At 36.6% G+C, this 22,793-nt stretch overlaps 3 protein-coding genes across 3 annotated transcripts; 2 read left to right on the top strand and 1 right to left on the bottom strand.

Moving 5' to 3' along the window:
* Nucleotides 1-1,249: 1,249 nt before the first annotated feature.
* On the bottom strand, nt 1,250-7,889 carry LOC111796998 (uncharacterized aarF domain-containing protein kinase At5g05200, chloroplastic). The gene is made up of 10 exons (XM_023679844.1): nt 7,423-7,889; nt 6,504-6,646; nt 5,100-5,213; nt 4,675-4,863; nt 4,441-4,596; nt 3,674-3,939; nt 3,484-3,581; nt 2,336-2,514; nt 1,760-1,876; nt 1,250-1,686 (listed from the first exon to the last, which is right to left on the bottom strand). The coding sequence occupies exons 1-10, from the start codon at nt 7,586-7,588 to the stop codon at nt 1,507-1,509; spliced, it is 1,608 nt and encodes a 535-aa protein (XP_023535612.1). The 5' UTR covers nt 7,589-7,889; the 3' UTR covers nt 1,250-1,506.
* Nucleotides 7,890-8,509: 620 nt separating this feature from the next.
* On the top strand, nt 8,510-14,245 carry LOC111797008 (hydroxyacylglutathione hydrolase cytoplasmic). The gene is made up of 7 exons (XM_023679854.1): nt 8,510-8,813; nt 8,962-9,084; nt 9,247-9,408; nt 10,223-10,301; nt 12,083-12,196; nt 12,802-12,978; nt 13,921-14,245. The coding sequence occupies exons 1-7, from the start codon at nt 8,767-8,769 to the stop codon at nt 13,993-13,995; spliced, it is 777 nt and encodes a 258-aa protein (XP_023535622.1). The 5' UTR covers nt 8,510-8,766; the 3' UTR covers nt 13,996-14,245.
* A 696-nt stretch (nt 14,246-14,941) lies between these two features.
* On the top strand, nt 14,942-21,484 carry LOC111801852 (RING finger and transmembrane domain-containing protein 2-like). Its single transcript, XM_023686050.1, has 8 exons — nt 14,942-16,028; nt 17,214-17,290; nt 17,417-17,585; nt 18,030-18,118; nt 18,248-18,412; nt 18,593-18,670; nt 19,575-19,678; nt 21,045-21,484. The coding sequence occupies exons 1-8, from the start codon at nt 15,365-15,367 to the stop codon at nt 21,148-21,150; spliced, it is 1,452 nt and encodes a 483-aa protein (XP_023541818.1). The 5' UTR covers nt 14,942-15,364; the 3' UTR covers nt 21,151-21,484.
* The last annotated feature ends 1,309 nt before the right edge of the window (nt 21,485-22,793 follow it).

Here is a 22,793-nt window from a genome sequence, read left to right as displayed (position 1 = left end):
ATGAATGTTATTCTGGATTACATCTCTATAATACTTTCTATTATTTGAAAAAAAATTATGCGATTGAAAGTGAAAAATGAGTTTGAGTCTAATTGAATCATTTATTATCGAATAAGTAAAAAATTGGTCTCTTTTCAAAACACGCAAGGACTTAATGGTCTTTCTAAGACGTTTGGGTCGATTTTAAGTGTAACTTGAACTTGTACAAAATTAAATATCAACAGTATCGACCATAAAATATCGACCGTTGATAAAATATCGACCATAAAATATCAACGTTGTGAGGGTAAAAAGGACTTTACAATCATTATCAGAGTCAGGATTCAACAACATTTTTTAATTTATGGCTACAAGTTAACAGTGTTCTTTAGAATTTTATTTATATGTGTCCAATTCTCAACCGACTTTAGATGACGTGCTTGATTGACATTTGAGTTGCTAAGATACAATTAATTAGTGTATCCAATCTGTGATATAAGTGAGAATATGTTGCCAACACAAAAGGAAAAGGTTAGGTGAAAATGTATTCTTTACTCTATTAGTGCATTCTTGAATATTCTCGTAAATTCTAAATTTATGTTTTATATAATTTACATTTGGGTGTTTTGGTTAGCACTAGAATTTTCTCTAACTTGCTTAAAATTTGATGGATTCCTTTGCTAATAATGCATTAAATAAGTCATCAAAAAATTAATGACTATACAGTTATTGAACTAGAAAATTAATGACTCTACAATCCTATCTAACAATTATTATAGATAATCTTATTAAATAATTCTTTCTACCACTTAACCATCATTTGATATGCATGTCGAAAAAGACATTACAATCCTATGATGCAAAGTGGTGGCAAAATCAAGTAATAAATGCGCTTACATCATAGAAAAAAAAAATCTAAGTTTTAAATGATGTGGTTACGTGTTTAAATATATATATATATAATAAAAATGATCACATCTTAGATGATTCTTGACGTTTTGAAATTGAATAGTTCTCACATGGCTACAAAAATCAACATAATTTTAGGACAATGTCAATTAAACTTCATTATTGTCCTTTTAAGATATCACACAAAAGGCTAAAGATGACATTAGAATTTAATGCAATTCTACTAATACAAGTAAGAGAGATATTATTTGGAGATAAAAGCTTATAAATAGAATTGTGTCTTTAATAATTTTATATTTTACTGTTATGAATTCAATTTATATTAATTATGATTTTTTTTTTTAATATTGGATGATCTCTATTGAAAATATAAAATCAATCAAACACATTCTTCTGTCCTCTTGGTCTTATGATTTCATTATTCAAAAGTATGGACAATCTGCAACAGAAACTGTATGGTTGTATGTATCATGTATGCACTAAAGACTGATGTGTTCGATGATACCTGGATTGTGTAGCTGAAGTTTATTAGCTCTGTACGCTATGAACACAAATATCTGAGATTAAGGCAGCCGCCATTGATGATGGAGCAGATGGGCTAATATTCCATCATCAAGTTCATCTGAAACTGTCTCTGTACTTGTTTCTTCTGTTTGAAACGATGGAAATCCTCTGATCCTGAAGCATGTTCATATTCGGGGCCAGCAACCGGGTGTAACGGTCGAAATACAGGAGTTGCTTCATGAGAAGCGCGAACTCTCGGGGAAATCTTAGTCCATATGATTCACTGACCCGGAGCTGTGGTATATGTATGGAAAATACCATCATTTGGGTTGAAAAAACATGACAAGACGATGCTAGTAACACTTACCACATCAAGGAAGAGTTTGTTCATTTGCCTCTCGTCTACAACTATATTCGCAGCAACGGCGGTTGAACCACTCCTTCCTTCCCTGCCTGTTGCTATCACTATTTCGGTATCCAAATCCTGCATTCATAAAATGAGAACAATCTGAATCAGATATTTATGTTTATTTCTATTCATAAACGATGACAAAACTGGCTAAAGATCCTTGTTTGTGAAAAAAGAAAAGATGTTACTACCGTTTAATGCCCTTCCAGACAACAAGAATTTCATCAATATTAGCAAATTATAAGCTAGTAATATCAAAATAAAAAATGAGTATTACATCAGTCTTCTATTAATAAGCTAGTAGTATAAAGATTCAAAGGTTAGAATATCGAGTTTGAAAACTAATGAACCAAAATCCTACCAAATTAAAACCTCAAGAACTAAAAGGGTAATTTTTTTTTTCTAAATTAGAACCTTAAACCCTAAATTATATAATAAAATCCTACTAAAAGAGCTACCAATTGGCAGAGATAGACCAGTGAAAAGAATTCAAAAAATTTCAATCGATGCTTTAACTGAACTCTAAACACTTTCCTTTATTGAGGAAAATATATTTTCTAGATCTCTGGCAAAGGCCACAGAATTGACGTCATTGTTAGTGGCACCCATTTGGATGAGGGCTGATGCCATTGATTCATAATCTTCAGTTGAAATTGATGCCAAAAATACATCCATCGCAGCCCATGTTTCTGGCGATATACGTCCAACAATTCCTGTAAATATAATTTTGTTTTTACATGTCAGTAACAGTCGTCATTTATTTTGAAGCAAGGAATGTGGCTGACCATTCCAAATTCACAAACAGATGGTAATTGCAGTTTGTAAATAGCTGTTGAAGAAAAGAATGTTGGAATTTTAAGGGTTTCTAAACAAAAGCTTCAAAAAAATGGAATCTCATGAAAGGTAATTAAAGGCCCTGACCAACAGCGTTAAATTATTATTCCTGCAGGACGTAACAAATAGAAGTTCCTCAAATGCACTGAAAAACATAAATGTCTAGTAGACTATTCTTCAACCATCATGTTAATTAAAGCTGATATGTTTATTGTGTGTGTGTTCTGTGGTTTCTTTCAAGTCACCCACAATACTGCTGAAAGAGCTTTAACCTAATAGGAGTTGTTCAATCGCTGGAATCATGGAAAGAGGATGACACCAACTAACGCTAGACTATTGTAGAAGAAGCCACAGGTGCAGAGTATCTAATACAGTGGAAGAACAGATGGTAGTTTCATTTCTCTAGATTCTTGGCAACAAATGAGGCATGGAAGAAAGAAGCTTTTAGAAACATTTTAAACAAAGTTCAATCTTCCCAAGGAGAGGCACCAAAAGGGGGAAACCTTTCTTTTAGGGAAGACTTTTGGTTCCAAATTATCTTATAAACATGTTGATTAAGGATGGAGTTCCTATCTTTACTCAAAAAAGATATAAAAGTAACAGTTGTAGATGGCTAAATTGCAAAGGTCCTAACTTAATCTATCCTCATCCAGATTGGAATAGCTTATTTGAAAACAACGTAGCATAAAAAAGTAATCACTGTCAGTATCATAGAGAGATCCAAAAAAATGTAATATGCCATTAACTATTTCCCACGACCCAACAATCCTCTACATTAGCAAATTCCACCAACCACTTTAAAAGCTACACAATGCATAAACTAAATACTAGAAGTTGAGTGCACATACCAAAATCAAGAAAACCAATTCGGCCATCACGTAATAACCATAAGTTGCCAGCATGAACATCTGCATGGAAGGTTTCACACGCAAGCAAACTACCAAACCTGCAGTGATGTTTTACATCAATTGTATAATGCATCACACAGAATCAATAAAATTTGTCTAAAATCCAGGGAAAACAAACATTGTATCCTACCAGACGTTAAGTGCAGTAATGAGACTGGCTTCTGGGCTGGGAACAAGTGAACTTATAGACTCTAGGTCAGTGAGAGGAACACCATATAGCCTTTGCATAGTTAAAACTCGTCTAGTACTGCAGTGGTGATATACCTTCGGAGCTGTAGCCTGCCTCGTGTGTCCCATGTCTTCCAAATATCTTCTGAAGGACTCAATATTATTAGCCTCCTTGTAAAAGTCGACCTCTTCAAGCATTGATTCTCTTATGTCCTTCACGATAGATACCTGAAGAAAATAAAAATTAAACTTCTTTGAGTATCATTTCTAGTGTATCCTCCAAACAGGAGCCTACTGAAAGGTAAAAATCTACATCTTGCGCACTTTTACACCACATACTACACTGACCCATGGAAAAATAAACTTCTCCATGCATTGATTCTTTTATGCCATTCACAATAAAACTTAAAGGAAAGCAGTCATATTCACATTTAAAACTGAGCACTCTAATGATATTCTGTATCCAAAAAATAAGGGGAAAATCAATTTTTTCCCTTAATCTTGTCAAGTTGAATAAATTATCACCATAAGCTTTCGACTTCATCAAATTGGATTCTAATCTTAGAATTAATGTGGTGTTATTCTTAATAATTTGTGTGCAAAAAATGATAACTTCTATGGTAAAGGATAAATAAATAAANTTTTTTTTTTTTTTTTTTTTTTTTTTTTTTTAATTTTATAATTATCCTTGTAAACTTCCAACTGCAAGAAATTACTTTGATAGCGTACCAGTGATGCACGGCTGAGTTCAGGATTCAAGAACTCCAATATGCGAGCAACAATATATACAAAATTTAGATCTGCTACCAGTATGTCCTCAATCCCTGGCTTTAAAACTTTAATAACCACATCATCTTGGGAGCCCCTAAGCCTTGCACCATGAACCTAGACATTAACTACAATGTTAAGTAAAAGATTAAGAAAATTTATTTAACGAATCAAGAGAGTACGATATCCCTTTACCTGAGCTATTGAGGCTGAAGCAACCGGGATGGGGTCAATATATTCATAGACACTATCAATCGATCTCCCCAGATCATCTTGTATGATTCTCTTGATCTCTTCAAAGGGAATTGGAGGAGCTTGGTCAAAACACTTTTGAAATTCCTCCACATATTCTGGCGGAAAAAGTGTGGGAGCCGATGCTATGAACTTCAGAGTAAAGGATCAAAACATAATCAATGAGGAAATACAAAAAGAAGGATTAAAAAAAATTGCATTAACTGACTCGTAACGAAGTTCTGAGACTTGCAAATAAAGAATGTCTTCTTCATTAAGGATATTTGGACGTTGAAGTGAAAAGAAGCTCAACCGGTAATACAAAATGGGCAACTTCACATTAGAAGTTTTACTTTGGTACACTTAAATGGGCAATGACCAACACGTACCTGACCTAGTTTGATGTATGTTGCCCCCATGCGTTCAAACAGCCTCCTCAAATAAGTTGGGGAAAGTAACCCTAGCTGCAATTCTGTCGGCAATCCAGGTGATGAATTTGCTGACTAAAAGGATCAGGGGGATGTTAGTGGCTCCATCCAAATAAAAGGAATGCATATGAGCGTGNCAAATAAGTTGGGGAAAGTAACCCTAGCTGCAATTCTGTCGGTAATCCAGGTGATGAATTTGCTGACTAAAAGGATCAGGGGGATGTTAGTGGCTCCATCCAAATAAAAGGAATGCATATGAGCGGGTATTTAAGAATTTTTTTTTATATATATTATCAACTAAAATTCGCCAAATAATATTGTATTAAGTTATAAATTCCAAATAATACAAAGAAAGATATCTCCGACAGATATTTTATGAACAACAATGTTATACAAAATTTTCGGATACTGAGACTCAGAAAATTGAGTACAAAAAGAATTTAAAGGTTATCACTGGAGTCATCATCAGAACTTAACATGTATTTATTTCTCAAAAAACCTACGAAGAAAATATAAGATCTGGATTTAGCAGCCAATACAGGTGAACTTCGTGAATACAATTTACAATCATCAAAGGGTTGCAGAAATCATTCAGAACTACATGAAAGAGGGCAACTAACTTAGAACGGAAGCAAGGAAGATGCAGGAGGAATAGTTGAAATGGATTCAAGCCAACAAATTTACCAACTAGACAAGAATATGGGAAACATCAAAAGTTTCTGTACACAAATAATCAATCCTATCTTCGATTAAAAAGAACTAAAAAGGTCGCACCATTCAAAAGTTCAAGCCTTGTTCAGCTTATCAAATGTGAACCGGGATTCCAAACTCTTAGAACAAGAATTGTCACTTCAATGTTTTGGAGAAAATTATTGCAACATATATGTAGAACAACGCAGCCAATTTATCATCAACAAGAATATGTGAAGTTACTTCCACAAAGTATGAAGTCACAATTCAGTCATCTACACCTCTTTCGAGATTGAAGGTCCCAAACCCTACACCACATTTGTTTTACTAAAAGAAAATGGTGACTGCTAATAAGTATAACTATATGAGACTTCAGCTGGCAAAATGAAATTAAAAAGACAATAGAAAAAAATTTGAGTGTCCTTCAGTGAAGATCAAATGAACGTTAAATAGAACAAAATGAAAAGTAAGTTCTAGCAAAAATTTTCCCATGCCTATACTAGCAATATGTAAGAGTTTAGTGAATTTCCTTCATAAAAAATCATCTTAACTGTGAAGAAATGATTTAAGAATTCATTTGAAAGATGATTTATGTTAGACAAAAGACCGTGTAAAGAAACAGTGATTACAAGCACAAAGGCAAAGCTACTGACAAAAACTGAAAAGAACTGATACCTTCGTCACATCTGCAAGCCACTCTCTACCAACTCCAATAAATGCTTGAATACCTTGAGCTAGCCTTATGGGACCACGTGGACCTGTGTTTATGGAGGTCTGCACGATGTCCTCCAATAGTTTAGGCAGATTTTCTATGCTAGCTGAGAATTGCAAGTTATACATTAGAATTTTGTTAGACTTCGGTGAGGGTTCAATCANAGCTGAGAATTGCAAGTTATACATTAGAATTTTGTTAGACTTTGGTGAGGGTTCAATGANTTAGACTTCGGTGAGGGTTCAATCAAACAGATGAAAACCACAAAAACAACAATGATTGAAATAAGAACTAGATGTTTATAAAACACTGTCTATGCACTTCACAACATACACTGCTAAGCAACTTCTGCATGCAGTCAATACCTTTCCTTTCCTTTTCTTTCATTCAAATGTTTCAATTAGACCAAAATAAATTCTTATTTGGAAAGAGCTGTTTCAAAGGAGGATAACGTTGCAAGGTCAGCACGACCAGATAAAGATAACTAACATACCGCAAGAATGGATAACTTGCTGCTGTGAATCCTTGTTAAAGTGATTATTGGGGGGAGGGGAGTTCCCAATTTCCTACTTAATTCAGTAGGTAGGAAGACGTTGCCGTTAACTTCAGGAGTAAAGGAGGATTACTTTTATCCTCCTTCTTCCCTAACATGCACGATTTTCCAGAGGAAAAACACACAGTCCGTATGCTTATCTTTATCCCAATTGTTTACCGCTCTGACCGAAAGATGCAATGAAATTTTCAACAAACAGAATCGCTTCCGAGAATGAGAAGTACGAAAAAAACGGTAAACAAACAATCAATTTCTACAACTTTTCCGAACAGACAAGCTCTAATAGAGACGCAAGAAGAAGAAGAAGAAGAAGAATAAGGCAACTCTACTTTGAAGGCGCGAAGAGAATTGGTCCTGAGCCGAAGAGTAACGAGCATGGAGACGAAAGCCCTTCGACCTGAAGCCCTGGTTGAAATTCCGCGCAGCTATGGCGGGCAACTGGAGCCGATGATGAAACGATTGAGGAACGCCTCTGAGAGCTGAGACGGAAGTCATTGCGCAACCTCTTTCGTTGATCTTCGCGCCGAAACTGAACGAAATCGTTGGCGTGAACAGAGAAATTGAGGTTCAGAGTGTCACTGTCGAATCATGTGGTGGCTGGTGGTCATCGGGGAACAGAAATGTGGCCCTCAATCAATCCACGAACCTCCACTCTTAAAAGGCTCGTACTCTTAAAAGGTCTCCGAGACACGACAGAGAGCTCGAGATGTTCATCGTCACGGTTGTGCGCGTATTCTCTATAGCCGCATACTCGTTGCATGTCAAGAGATGCAATTAGTCATCAATTCTTAATACTTGGAGCTATATGTTATTTAAGTCATTCTGTTGCATTTTTTTTCGCTCATCGACTATAATATTCTTTCAATCTTTCTTCAAACTCTTTTTCGAAAATCTTTTTAACCCCGTTTCTAAAAACCTTATTTTCAAATGAAGCTAGAGGCTTTAGCATACGTCCTCCAACCATAGTGGCTAAATTTCGAGTCGGCTATCTCGCCTGATACTTGGAGTGAGTGTCACACAAACCTTATTTGGTTTCTTACACTTATGTTTCAGTGTCACATCCCTATATACTCCTCCATTACCTAGTTAGCTACGTGTTATAAGCTAGATACTCCCCATGGGACTCCTCAATTCCCTCCATTATACCTTATGCCTTGTGCATATGCACGACGAGTCGCGTGCATATGTATGTTGAGTATCGTAATCATATATTTTTACTATCTCTACAACATTGTTTGATATGATTTTCGATGAAATAATTGTCAAAAATACCATAATATCAGCCCCAAAGCGCATTTGAGAGTATAATTTTGAGCTCAATGGTTCGAGTTGAATGATCCATTTGAGTGATAGAGGATGAAGAAATTGGGAAGTAGTGAGATAATTTTTATGAACATTTTGATAATTCTTTTTGCAACTAATATACCTAAAAATAAAAGTTACGAAGAACACTTAGAAGTAAGATTTTTTCTAATAAATTATTAGTTTGAGCAATTTGACATGGAATACTAGACATTGCAGTCGGGAGATTCTTGGGGAATCTTGTATTTGAGTATCAACCTTATCCACCGTCGCTCGCCGACTCCCATCCGCGCTCTTTTTTGGACTCCATCGCCGAATTCAACGAATTAACTCGATCGTTTCTGGAGCTGGAAGAATCTGGTTCAGCACCGATGAAAATCCATTACATTCCTTGCTTGGAAGACAACTACTCTTACCTGTATTTTCTAATCAAAACCTCATATTCATATCTTCTGTCATTTTTCATTTCCGCTTCTCAAATATGAAATCGCAGTCGGATTGCATATTTGATTTTGTCTAGGGTGACTGTAGTTCTTTTTGATCATTGGATTCCGGGTGGATGTCAGGATCATTGATGAAAGCACTAAAGAAGCCGCGGTCGTTGATCCTGTGGAGCCAGAGAAGATTCTGAATGTTGCTAATGAACATGGCGTCCATCTCAAGCTCGTTCTTACGACTCATCATCACTGGCATGATTATTCCCCCTTTTCCCTTTTTCCTCCACTCATATATTGATTATTGACTTGTTTTTCATTTCGCTGCATCCTGTTTCTGTTTGTTTTCCTTGAATTGCTTGCTGATAATGTTGGTTTGTGAGATTGTTCTTATTAGTATCGCTTCTTACTTTTTAGGGATCATGCGGGGGGTAATGAGAAAATAAAGCAGCTGGTTCCTGGAATTAAAGTATATGGCGGTTCCATTGATAAGGTCAAGGGTTGTACAGATGCAGTAGAAAATGGGGATAAGATAACACTTGGTGCTGATGTTGTTATATTGTCTCTTCATACACCTTGGTATATCACTTTCTTTTTAATAAAGATTATCCCATCCTTAAAGAAACAGTATCATGTCATGATCCTTTTTTGCTTTATGTAGATTGGCTCTTGATTGAATTATTAGTTCCTACCATGATTTCCTATACTCCTTATCAATATGCTTTCTTCCAAAGTGTTCGATCTAGGTCATAGGAGTGCAAAGCATTTAGTTCAATTTACTTATTCTAGGCAGAGGGTAGATATGGGAAATAAAGGATGTGCTCAATGCGTTCACAAGGGTGTACGAGCGGGATCTATCGTACAATTAACAAACAAAGTAGTAGTCAAGATGGTGAGGGTGGGGATGTTTAGCTGGCTAGGAAGGATAAATAGGATATTCACTTGATCAGCAGTATTTTTGGCTGAGAGTCTGCATATTCTTTATATCTTCCTTATTAATGCAAAAGGTTACTTGGAAACTTGTAACTGTGAGACAGAATTAGAAAGAGTGAATATTCTTCTTTAAAGCTCAAAAAACAATTACTCATCTTTTCTCCTTCTCTGCTGTTGAGTTGTTATAAATTCTACCCATTTCAACAGGTCATTAGAACTTGTAAGCTTTTTCTTGGAAGTCAATAAAATTAAATCTTGATCTTTGTCGGAATTGAACTCATGTTAATGGACCTATATATGCATGATTAGTCGTTATCTGAACGCAATTGTTTCATTTAACTCCCTTTCACTTATTTTTGTGTGGGTGATAGTGAGGAATACTTTTCCTTTATCTGTATTAATTCTTATTTCCCACCCAACTATTGTTCTTGATTTTCTTTTATTGGCCATCTGTCATCAGCCACACCAAAGGGCATATAAGTTATTACGTCTCTAGCAAAGAGGGTGAGGACCCAGCTGTCTTCACTGGTGATACACTGGTAAGTTGATATGAAAAGCATCAATGATTGTTTGTGAATTTGCTCAAACTTTCAATGGGATATTATTAATTCAGGGTGTTATTTTCATTTTGTCCATTTTGAATTAAAAAAATTTCTAATACAAAAAATTCACAGGAAATATTAGACATCCTTTCAATTACAAAAACCCAGGAGACTACAGAAATGTCCTTGATTAGCCGATAGGCTCTGGTAATAGTTAAATTAACAACTAATAGTAGTGCCCCCATCTTGGGGAACCTTGTTGACGTTAGGAGGCGGGCAGCATTGTTTGTGCAGCAACTACAAATTGAGGGAATTTAGGTTTTTGTAGCATCACCCACAATATAAATTGTTTGGAAGAGCTACTCTTGGAATTGTTGATTTATCCTACGGAAGCTCAAATCGTGGAAATTGAGGCTAACTTGCAATTTTGTTATAAGCAAAAGTGTACATATTTCTACTTGTTCAATGGAGAAAAAACCTCAAGTTTAAAAAATGAAAGATGGACTTAAGCTAAGCAACATTCAAGAGAAGTCTGGGATCAAAAGAAGGATGGAGCGGAGGATTTAGACTCATACGCTACTTGCTCAAAAGCCTTGAAAACTTTCATAATCTTGGCCATGTGGCTACTCTTCTTTGGAGCTTCTATAGCCGAATTACCATATAGTGCTTGAAAGAGTATGAGACTCTTGCTCCACTATCATTCCTCCGTTTCCTCTAGAGATGTGCAAGGGGAAGTGTATGTCTTCCCTCAGACAAAGTTTTCGGGTACATTTGATGTAGTGCTTGACAGGATGCTGTTAAGTCACCCCGTTAACCAAGACCTTTTTGAGCAATTCCTTCTCACCGCATTAGAAGGCTCTTTATAAATTCTTAAGCCTGTTCGTTAATAACTAGAGTTGTACACATTTAAGATCACTATAAATTCTCATTTTCTTTCTTAATTGTTAGTTAAGCGCTGTACTTGAGCACTTAATGCATTGTTAGCTTGAACCAAGTTCATCATGACGTTGAGCAGGGTGCACCTATGTCTTTGTGAAGGGTGAAGGTGAAGCAACCTACTCACTTAGATGGGAGCAAGATGGATGACTTGTAATTGAATGTCAATTCTTTGGATTGATATGCTGAATGAAGTAATGGAGATAAGATCTTGGTCCAGATCTTGTGATTTCATTCCTTCTTTAGATTTTATCACAAACATTTAAGTTTTGCCAAGGACTAAAAACAAGTAGCAAATATTGGGTTTGCTGCTATGATAATTGTTGCTCAAACAAACCAAGTTTCTTGTGATCATTTTGTTTCATAAGGAAACTCCAGCACTCCTTAGAGATTCGCGCAATATTTTTCATTCTGTCGTTACCAATTCTCTAGGCCGTTAGGTTGGGTTTTTCATTTTTGGATTTTGTTGTGTGTGTTTGGGTGGGGGTGGGAGGGTTGTTTACTTCCCTAGCTAGATGTACTGGTAACAATTTCATAACTTGTTGGAAGGGGTTAGATATAATAGCATAAGGGGGAATCTCTTGTTCTGTAAGGAGATGGATTATCTCGATAGTAGTACTGATTTACGATCTGTACCTTTTCTTTCTCTTTAATGGGAAGTTGTTTCTTACAATAAAAAAAGTGTCCCAGTTTTGGGTATCATTTATCCAGTAGTACTTACTCTTCTGTCAGAACAATCCATATCGTCAGTATATAGTTCTTTTATTTTCTTCTGGTACATAATTCAGTTGTTTCTTACCAGATAATATGTCACATCTTAACTTCGGTTTCTTTGTGTGTAGTTCATTGCTGGGTGTGGTAAGTTTTTCGAGGGAACCGCAGAGCAGATGTATCAATCTCTATGCGTCACATTGGGTTCACTGCCAAAGCAAACACGAGTGTATTGTGGCCATGAGGTAATTAATTATCTGACTCTTATCGGTTCTCTTCCCTGGTCAGGGTTCTTTCCTGGGTACATTAACTAGTTTTGAGTTTATTTTCTTAGTAGACTCCACTTTGAGGGATTTATTTTTGTTCGACTTTCCTTTTTCTACTTCCGTTCATCTTAAGGTTTATGTTTTGAATATTCATGAAGAATGAACTTTGTTCTGGGTAGTCAGGTTAACCTTCTTGGTTTTAGGTTTGCTGATGTGACATTGAAATCAGAGAAGAGCGAGCTAAATAGGATAAAAGTGGTGGAGGATTTTGGTCAGAAACGATCCAATAAGGAGTGGATTTAGCATAATTTTCTTTATGATTTTTCGAGCGAAAACTTATTAGATGGTCAAATCGCACACACTTTTTCAAGTCAAGGTTAAATTTGAAACACGTATATAAGTTTAAGGTGCAAGAAATTAAAAGTTTATAGAGTAAAAATTGATGCAACTCGATTCTTCAAACTATTTTTTCCCAATTAAGTTCACTGTTGCCATGCCTTTCTTGTAAAACTTATTTGAATTTCCAGAACGTTTTGTTGTTGGTTCTTTTTCTGAGGTTAACTAAAAGTTCTCTTTGTGTACAGTATACGGTGAAGAACTTGCTGTTTGCTCTGACAGTTGAACCAGACAACGAGAAGATAAAAGGTAAGTTGTTGTGGGCTCAGGGCCAGCGGCAAGCCGGACACGCCACTGTTCCCTCGACCATTGAAGAAGAAATGGAGACAAATCCTTTCATGCGAGTTGATCTACCTCAACTTCAGGTACTCACTCCTATTCTTTAAGGTTCTAAATCTCTTACACATAAAAGTAGTTTACAAGTATAAGTAATTTAAGCGTAACGGCCCAAGTCCACCGCTAGCCGATATTGTCTTCGTCGGGCGACTTTCGGGCTTCTTCTCAAGGTTTTTAAAACGCGTCTGCTAGGGAAAGGTTTCCACACTCTTATAAACAATGTTTCATTCTCCTCCCTAACCGATGTGGGATCTCACAACCCACCCCCTTCAGGGCACAGCGTCCTCGCTGGCACTCGTTCCCTTTTCTAATCGATGTGAGACCCTTCAATCCACTCCCCTTTGGGGCCAGCATCCTTACTGGCACATCACCTCGTGTTCACCCCCCTTTGGGGCTCAGCCTCCTCGTTGGCACATCGGCCAGTGTCTGGCTTTGATACCATTTGTAACGGCTCAAGCCCACTGCTAGCAGATATTGTTCTCTTTGGGCTTTTCGTTTCGGTCTTCCTCTCAAAGATTTTAAAACGCGTCTCTTAGGGAAAGGTTTCTACACCCTTATAACAAATGATTCGTTCTTCCCCCGACCGATGTGAGATCTCACAAGTATCATAGACATTGTTTTTTTATCTCTGTTCTACCTCCGAGGTTGGTCAAGAATGATTGGTTAATTTGGCAAGTGGGTTGTGATTAATTTGGCAAGTGGGTTGGTCAAGAATGATTGGTTAATTCCCTTGTGGAAAGAAAGCTTCACGTCGGATTTCTTTTCAACATGCGTACGGATTCGAATAATGGCTACGATCTTTAAAGTCTTATCTAGTCTTATCTCACGGACCAATCATCTGTTCTTCGATGATTTGTAATAATGGTAGAGAAATCTCTAATTAACAATAGAACACGATCTATTATAATCACATATCATGATTGATGCAAAACGGCATTTTGGTGGCTGATTTGGTAGTTTTGGCGTTGCAGGAGAGGGTAGGTAGTCATTCTCCGGTAGAAGCTATTGGAGAAATCAGGCGGCTAAAGGACATCTGGAAGGGTTAAGTTGACTGATACCAAACCCATGTCATAGTTTGGGGACAGAATCTGCTGATAATAAAGCTTGCGCGTGGCTTTACGCTGTGTAGTAAAGGGTGCAACTGCAACTTTCTTTCTTTCAACTGTGGTAATTACCATTATGTTTCACACTTTTATATGGCGTTGGAGTCTTGTGCATATTACACAATGTTTCTTTGATTCCCAAAATGGGGTATTCTTAGCCCATTACCATAATTGAGAATATCATTTTATCTAACATAAGCTTACATAAATTAGATGCGACAAAATCGATGAGTTGAGAATATAATATTATAAGATAAAGTTAATTTCTTTTCCTATAAGGTTACATTAGTGATGTATGAATTTAATTTCTTTCCATATAAGGTTACATTAGTGACTATATTATAAATTACTTATAAGAAATTTAATTGCATGTAGAGTTAGAATATTCTATAAATTACTTATAAGAAATTTAATTGCATGTAGAGTTAGAATATTCCGTGTAAGATTTGTTTCCTTACTTATTTTTAAAAGATCTTTAACAAAATCAATGTGGATCTGATATAGGAACTTAAAAAGATTTTTTTGGTACATAATAATATAAAAATATAAGAATACAATAATATTTCAAATACCTTTTAATTTTCGTTGTTTTTAAAATGTTAATATCAAAAAATTGTTATATATTTGATTCTCGTACTCATTTTTAATTCACAGATAATATTACTAACAGGCTGAAAGGCATGGTCTATGGACAACAGGTGAATATTCCGGTCCTCTTTTAAGAATATTTTAAAGATAAATAGTTGTCAAAATCATTTTTAAACTCTTATTTTATTTGATGGATTAAAGGTATTAATGACTTTTTGAAATTTAAAAAATATTTAAATATTTATGTATATACCAAAATGAGTATTGTTTTTTCTTGACTAAAGCTTCAACGGTCTGCTTTCTTCGTATCTGTCACAGACTCTTCAAGAGGCCGAGGCTATGAGCATTGAGCTGAATTAGTTGCATTTTTTGTGCCAATACGACTCGGCTTCCTCGGGAACTCCCTTCCCTTCACCCTTTACTTTTCTCTACGTCCCATTCTCCATTCAATTTTTCATTTTTTCCTCACCCATTTTCTTCAATTTTCTTTTCCTTCCCCAAATCCACCGGCGACCCTCCGACCCATCTCCCTCCGCCGCTTTCCGACGGAATCACCGTCATTACCAGCTGTTTAGGCCTGTTTTCTCGTTGCCCATCATCGTAATTTTGTTTTCAGGCGGTGGGATTTCGAGGGGTCGGATCGGTATAGGTTTTGAAAGGAGGGGGAAGGTCGAAGATCGAAGATCGAAGATTAGGGCTTTTGGTCACTTGGGTATCTCAGAAAATGGAGACATCGGCTTCTAATTCCGATCCTTACTCCAATTCTTCTTCACCCACAAGTGCTCGTACCTCCTCCAGATATGGGGTCTCGCTCCCTTCGCTGAATTTCTTCCGTTCGCCTTTGTCCGTCATCTTGGATTACTCTGGAATTCTTCCCACTAGGGCTGTTCGTCATGAATCGGAGCCTGTAATCAACGCCGCTTCCACTCCTGATTTGCGGGTTTATTCTCAAAATCAAAATCACTTAATGACCACTTCTTCGTCTTCTACTGCCTCAACCTCTTCCGGTAATACCGTCTCCTCTGGGGAGGTTTCGATTAGGATTATTGGGTCTGGTGAGCAAGATCCTTCTCCCAGTGTGTTGTTGCCGCCAAATCAGGCTCCGGTTGGACAAGCGGGTTATGAGCAAAATGCCAGGCTTCCTATTTCTGGGGATCAGCCGGAATCCCCTGACGAGGAACGAGTTCCTTTGGTGTCAACTTCTTCTTCATCTATTCAATCGGGAAGCAGTCGTGTCCATGCAGAATCTGGAAATGGCACGGAAGAGACTGCCAATAGAGATTCGTCATACCAGAGATATGATATTCAGCAGGTTGCCAGATGGATTGAACAGATTCTTCCATTCTCTTTGCTATTGCTTATAGTCTTTATCCGTCAGCATTTAGAAGGTGCGCTCTTTTGCCCTCNCTATTGCTTATAGTCTTTATCCGTCAGCATTTAGAAGGTGCGCTCTTTTGCCCTGCCACAATTGTTTCAAATTTCATTGCCTTTTACACTTGGCACCACTTTGACAGATCATAGATTGTCAGCATCAAATATCATACTAGTGTTGGTTGTAAATTTCAACACTTAACTTGGTTGTTACTAGTCCTTGTTAAGATACGAGTTAGTGAGAACGCTGGCCATTGTTTTGTTGGATCTATTAAAATTTCGCTCCGTTAGTCCCTATACTTTTTAGCTGACTTACGGCTTGATTGCAGAGGATAAGGTTTGATTTAAATACTGGTTTGGTGTGGTAAATTGCACTGGATGTGTTTTTCCATGCTTGAGTACTGAAATTCCATTGCCGCAACCTAAACACTACTGCAGTATATTGAAGGGTTTATTGCAACGTAGTTGTTGTATGAGGTAGTGATAAAATCATCCAGAAAATAGAATCGCATCAGAACTAGTTTAATTTTTAGAATTGAAGCCTTATGAAGAAAAGTAACTGAATTAACATTCTTGATAATCGGTTTCTATTACTAGAACATGTTTTCATGTATTGGAAAATCAAATATGCGTTGAAAAGGAATACTGTATCGGCCCAAGCCCACCACTAGCAGATATTGTCCTCTTTGGGCTTTTACAAATAGTTTTAGAGCTAGACACCGGGCGGTACGCCAACGAGGAGACTAGGTCCCAAAGGGGGTGATTGTGAGATCTCACATCGGTTGGAGAGGGGAACGAAACATTCCTTATAAGGGTGTAGAAACCTCTTCCCCGCAGACGCTATTTAAAAACCTTGAGGGGAAGCCCGAAAGGGAAAGCCCAAAGAAGACAAAATCTGCTAGCGGTGGGCTTGGGCCATTACGAATTGGCAACAGTTATGGTAGTATCAAATCATTTGGTTTGGAGATGTCACTTTACCATTCAAGTTTGGAACATATTTTTGGATATGTTTGTTTGGTAGTCAACATATACCTCAATCATCTTCCATTACTTAAACAAAGGGAGTTACAACACTATTATTGGGTGTAATCACATAGGCATGTAGTGTTCATTTTATTTATTATTTTATTGTCTTCTTCATTTTACTCTCTTGCTGTAACATTCTTCTGAATGGTGAGAAATTATTTCTTTGATATTTCCAGGTTTTTTCATCACAATTTGGGTATCAGCTGTTCTGTATAAGTCGAACGATATTGTCAAGAAACAGACTGCTCTAAAGGTGGTGTTAACCTAAACCCAGACTTCATCTTATCTATTAGAATTTATGAAGTTATTTCCTTTTTCAACTTCATTGAGAATCCTTGCAAGAAATATATACTGAAGATTATTTTTTTTCCTTTTTTAGGGGGAGAGGAAAATTTTTGTTCTTGCCGGTACTTCTATCGCATTTTTGGTTCATGTAATTGGGATTTACTGGTGGTGTCATAGTGATGATCTTCTGTCCCCGTTAGTCATGCTTCCACCAAAGACAGTTCCACCTTTTTGGCATGCCTTGTACATCATTTTGGTTAACGGTAATAATTTTTCCCACTGCTTTAGCTCATTAATTTTCTGTAAATATAGTGATTGGATTGACAATGGAATGGAGCTTTGGAACATGTATGCAAAATTTCACCCTGGTGTACTATGTGTTCTGCACTCTGGTCAGTATCACAACGCTATTTCTAATTAGATAGCCTGAATGGCAATATAACAAGGACGGAAAATGGTATATTATCTTTATGCTATCTATTTGGATCTTGCCACCATAGTTTTAAAGATACGAACGCGGATAATTGCAAAAAAAGTGAAAGAATGTAGTTTGCTTTCCTTTTCGTTTTTAGATTGTCCAATCTTCCTCGTATTCTGACTTTTTCGTTGTATTTCTCTCACAATTTTCTGTGCTATTTTTCAAACATTCCATTTTAATATACGTATTACCCTTTTGGCTTTGATATTGGACTGTATCGTGTTGTTAGATACGATGGTGAGGCAGTTGGCAATGGCTTTCAAATGTCTTCTTCTTATCTACTACAAAAATGGCAGAGGCCATAACTTTCGCCGGCAGGTATTGTGGGTTCTCAAAATTAGATTAATCATATGATGGGTGTCTATCTCATATTAACCATTAATGTCATTGTAATATCTGACAATCACGTTGTTGTAGTTCTCTGATTGTCTATAGTTCATGTTTTAGGGTCAAATTTTAACGCTTGTGGAATACTCTCTTCTGTTGTACCGTGCATTATTACCAGCACCCGTATGGTACCGGTTCTTCTTGAATAAAGATCAAGGGAGCCTCTTTTCATCACTGACAACAGGATTGTATTTAACCTTCAAGCTAACGTCTGTGGTTGAGAAGGTTTGCTTTTAACATCCTTGAGATATAGTCTCTTTTCATTTTTTACTGAATGTTTCATATTTTGTTTAAAAAAATTTATATATTTATACTCTTGAATGAGCACTTAATGATTTAATATTATGTTATAGTTCTTCGAAACCAAATTGGTTCACGATCTTCTTTTCCTTATTTCCTCTTTAGATTCAATCATTCGTTGCTGCATTTAAGGCTCTATCACAAAAAGAAGTTCATTATGGATCATATGCCACATCAGAACAGGCAAGTACACTTATTATGTCTGTTGGTAGTCTCATTTGACATCTCTTTTAAAAGAGCTTCGTGTCTCTCCCTGCATATGACTCTACACAACTACTTTCTTATTCCAACTAATAAATCCCTCGAATAACAAAACGGTACATCTATTTATTGAAGCCTTTTAGATGATTCAATGTCTCCTTTAATGCTTTCTTAATGTTACGAGTCATCCCTTCTTATAATTCTTGATAATTGGACTCCCTTGTTGCTATCTCATGGATTCATGATAGTATTATAGCCTACTGGGTACTGGATTCGGTGGAAGAAATGACATCGCTTTTCTTTTTGATGAATTACTCCGATGTCCCCCCATCGTTTCTTGATGTGGAGACTTAAACCTTTGTAGTTGTTGAAGTTGCATGATTGAGTCATCGCATATAACTATATGATGTCATTGAACCAATTTTCTATACTCGACTTATCATGCTGACATTCTTGAACAAAGCACTAATTGAGGATTTATGCATTTCTAGTTGTTGTCTTGCATAAAGTAACTAAGGTCATTGATATATCCTGTTTAATATTTGTTCTAGGACGTAACTCGTGTATTTCTAAAACTTTCATCGAAAATGTCTTTCTAGTTGTTGTCTCGATTTTAGTTTTCATTTTTTTTTTATGCATCAAGAGAAAAATAGTCGTTATCGTGATTCGGCAATTGGTCCTGATCATTTCCTGCAAAATATCATCCATATGGAATCAGGAAAAGTTTTTGACATTAGTTTTGTTATGTACACGACTGATTAAATGTATTGTCTCTATCCTGATAAATATCTATGTCCTGTGATTTCTCTAACATTACATTATCAAAGAGTAGAAATAATTCTATTCCATTAAGTTTTCCATATACTTTTTTTTCACTCCATTGCAGGTAAATGCTGCGGGAGACCTCTGTGCTATCTGCCAGGAGAAGATGAATGCTCCAATCCTGTTACGTTGTAAGCACATCTTTTGTGAAGATTGTGTTTCTGAATGGTTAGTATGATGACTTCACTTTTTCTTGTGTTTTTTGAATACTACCAACAGTTCATTACTATATTCATAGCAGACTTCCATAGGACCAAGATATGAATTTAACCGTAGTAATTATTAAGCTCTTTATCAACAAAAAGTTCTTGCTCCTCTTGGCTTGAAGAAAAACTGAAGGGCGTTATAATGCTTCTCTTTGGTTTGGAGTTGTATGGTATTAGTATAAGAATGTGAAGAATGAAGCTGCTGTAGTGCAAACGAGGCAATAGAGGTTGAATACATAGAAGTGGGAGTTTTTATAAATTTATTTTTATAATATATACAAATGAAAGATTGNAGGCCGATTAATGAAAAAACCCCAAAACTAATTTCAAGGATGGAATCCGGTCCAAAAGAACGAGACTAAGAGGGTAATTACGAAAAGCCTGATTAATGAACATCGCCCACAAAATGTCGAAAAACAAGTCGGTCACAAGACTATTCCTTTTGTCATGAAAAGGCACAGAAGGGTGCTGCAGGGCGAGTGCCTAGTTGTCCGCCTTGGCTGCCTTCAAGTTGCAATGGCCCTACGTCGCCTCACCTCACTCCATAGGCATGCACTTGGGGTTGCCTTGAAAACACTGGTATATACATATAGTGGGTTTAAGTTATTATGATAACAACAAGGGTCAAATTGACTCAGAGGAACATGCACATTTCAGTTATGGAGATGACTTTTGAGGAAAAGTATATGATCAATGGATGTGATTCTGCTTCCTCCATCCTTCTTAGGATGAATATTCATTGGTTTGTTGGACTACAGTGCCTTATACTCGTAAGTTTATGCCCATTACGCTTGTAATTGATATCGATAAAACAATTTGCAATCTAAGACAGCATTAGTTTCTGAAAAGTTTAAGTAAATCTGGACAACACTGCTCCAGCTTAGGAGCTACATCATGTAGTAGCAACTTGCCAGTTTATGAGTTCGTAGGTAGCAACTTGCTTACTTGGGTTTTTAAACCAACTTGGAGAGTTAGGATTCTGAGATTTTTTGCTAGAGAAGCCTATTTATGGACATTCAAGAATTTTTTAGACAATTCTACTCTTAAACCTTAAAGTATACCAGGCGTTAAGGTCGATGGAGAGTACTCATGGAGAGTACTCGCCTCTTTGTAATTATCTTGTAGGGATATTTTGGATTAGAGTCATTTTTGCATAATAGTTAGTTCAGGGGTTTTGGTTCGACTCTATTGGTCGTTTTGTGGGTTCGTTCTTTTGTTTTCTTTCGTTCTTCACACTAGACATACATGTACCCATATCAGGAATTAGCTTCAGCTGTTACAACTGTGATTGCGCTTTCGTTGACTGGTTCGATGTCTCATTTTCTCAGGTTTGAAAGAGAAAGAACTTGCCCTCTTTGCCGGGCACTCGTAAAGCCTGCAGAACTTCGAACATTCGGTGATGGGTCAACCAGCTTACTCTTCCAGTTGTTTTAGACGAAAACCGTCGATTACTCGACATAACAATACTATCACTTCAACAAAGAAAGATATTGTTTATCAGATGGAAACAGGGAGAAGTAGAAGAACAAAGAAAAAGGGAGAACTAGACATCGAGGTAAGTCTTAAGATATTGTCAAATTCAAAATGCTTTATAATCATTGAGAGCTGTTTATATGAATTGTTGGTGATAAGTGTTATCTGTAAAGATTTATTCCCTGTAATTTAGGTCTGGAAAGGGCTGCCATGTGAATGCGATGGTCAGTCTGTAGTGATGGTGTAAACAGAATTTGATATTGATTTCTATGTCAAGTAATTGTTGTTCCATGCACCGTCTTTCATGTTACAAATTCCAGATATTGTTGTTCCATGCACTTTTTCTGAGGTGTTCTTTTTGGTCTGCCATGACTTTGGAAAGTCGTCCATTCAATCTGCCTATCATTTTGATTACTTGGATAGATAGAGAGCTGAAACATAATCTTACAAGATAAATATTCATGACTTGAACGATGAGTCCTACGCTCTCATTGTCTCGAGAAAAACTTTGTTTATAGTTGAATTATAAAATATTCATGACCTGGTTGGGATCGAAGTTGTTTCTAAGATGGTCTCAGCATTAAACGCATCTGCTAGGGAGAAATTTTTACATTCTTATAAGAAATGTTCCGTTCTACTCTCATCCATACTCATCCAAAAATAAAAGTAGAAATTAGTCGGGGTGTTCAAAAAACTCGAGAACCTGAAAAGTTTGATCAACCCAATTCAACCCGTATAATTATGAACTTATTTAAGTTAAGTTAAGTTTAAATAAATGAAAATTTTACGAGTCTAAGCTAGTATATGAATTCCCACGTTAACCTCAATTGGAGTCGGAATTAGCCAAATACCGTATTGCTTCCTCCACTTAACGAAATAAGGGAAGACGGTGGATGTATAATCATGAGCCACAATCGCCGACGCATGACACGGCGGAGAAGCCATGGCTGCTGCCTCCAACTGGATCTTCTTCATCTCCGGCAAGTTACCAAACAGAGCCGACGGTGGCGGACCCATCACGCCCTGTTCTCGCAGCTTCCTCCTCAGCTCCGCCTTCCTCCATGCACTATAGAAGTACAAATGGACCAACACCGCCACCACCGCCACCGCAATCGCGGCCGGAAAAACCGGCACGAAACCACTCATTACAGCCCCCTCCATCGCAATCCAAAACTTAAGCTTTCTTATGATCTTCCCTCTTGTAATCTTGTGGGTATTATATAGAAAGAAAAAAAAATAATAGACATAGAATTTGTTAGATGAACACAAACACGACTCTTTACAACAGTATGATATGGTCTATTTTGAGCATAAGCTCTCATAGCTTTGGTTTAAACTTCGTTCGTACTAATGCAGATACTTTACTTGATTATAAACCCAGGATCATTCCTTAAATTAGTCAACGTAGGACTTCATCATCCAACACGATGAACATTAAACGACGAAAGAAACAAAATAACCCATTTTTATTATACTCTAAAAAGGAATTAATGAAACATTAAAAAAAGATGTCACAAATATAAATATACTACAAAATAATAAATATCTCACATCACATTTTCATTCATATTAATATATATTTTTTATTTTTTCATGCTTCAAAA

Source organism: Cucurbita pepo, chromosome LG01 (genome assembly GCF_002806865.2).
Source record: "Cucurbita pepo subsp. pepo cultivar mu-cu-16 chromosome LG01, ASM280686v2, whole genome shotgun sequence".
Lineage (NCBI taxonomy): Eukaryota > Viridiplantae > Streptophyta > Magnoliopsida > Cucurbitales > Cucurbitaceae > Cucurbita > Cucurbita pepo.
This window is presented reverse-complemented; position numbering and strand designations above follow the sequence as displayed.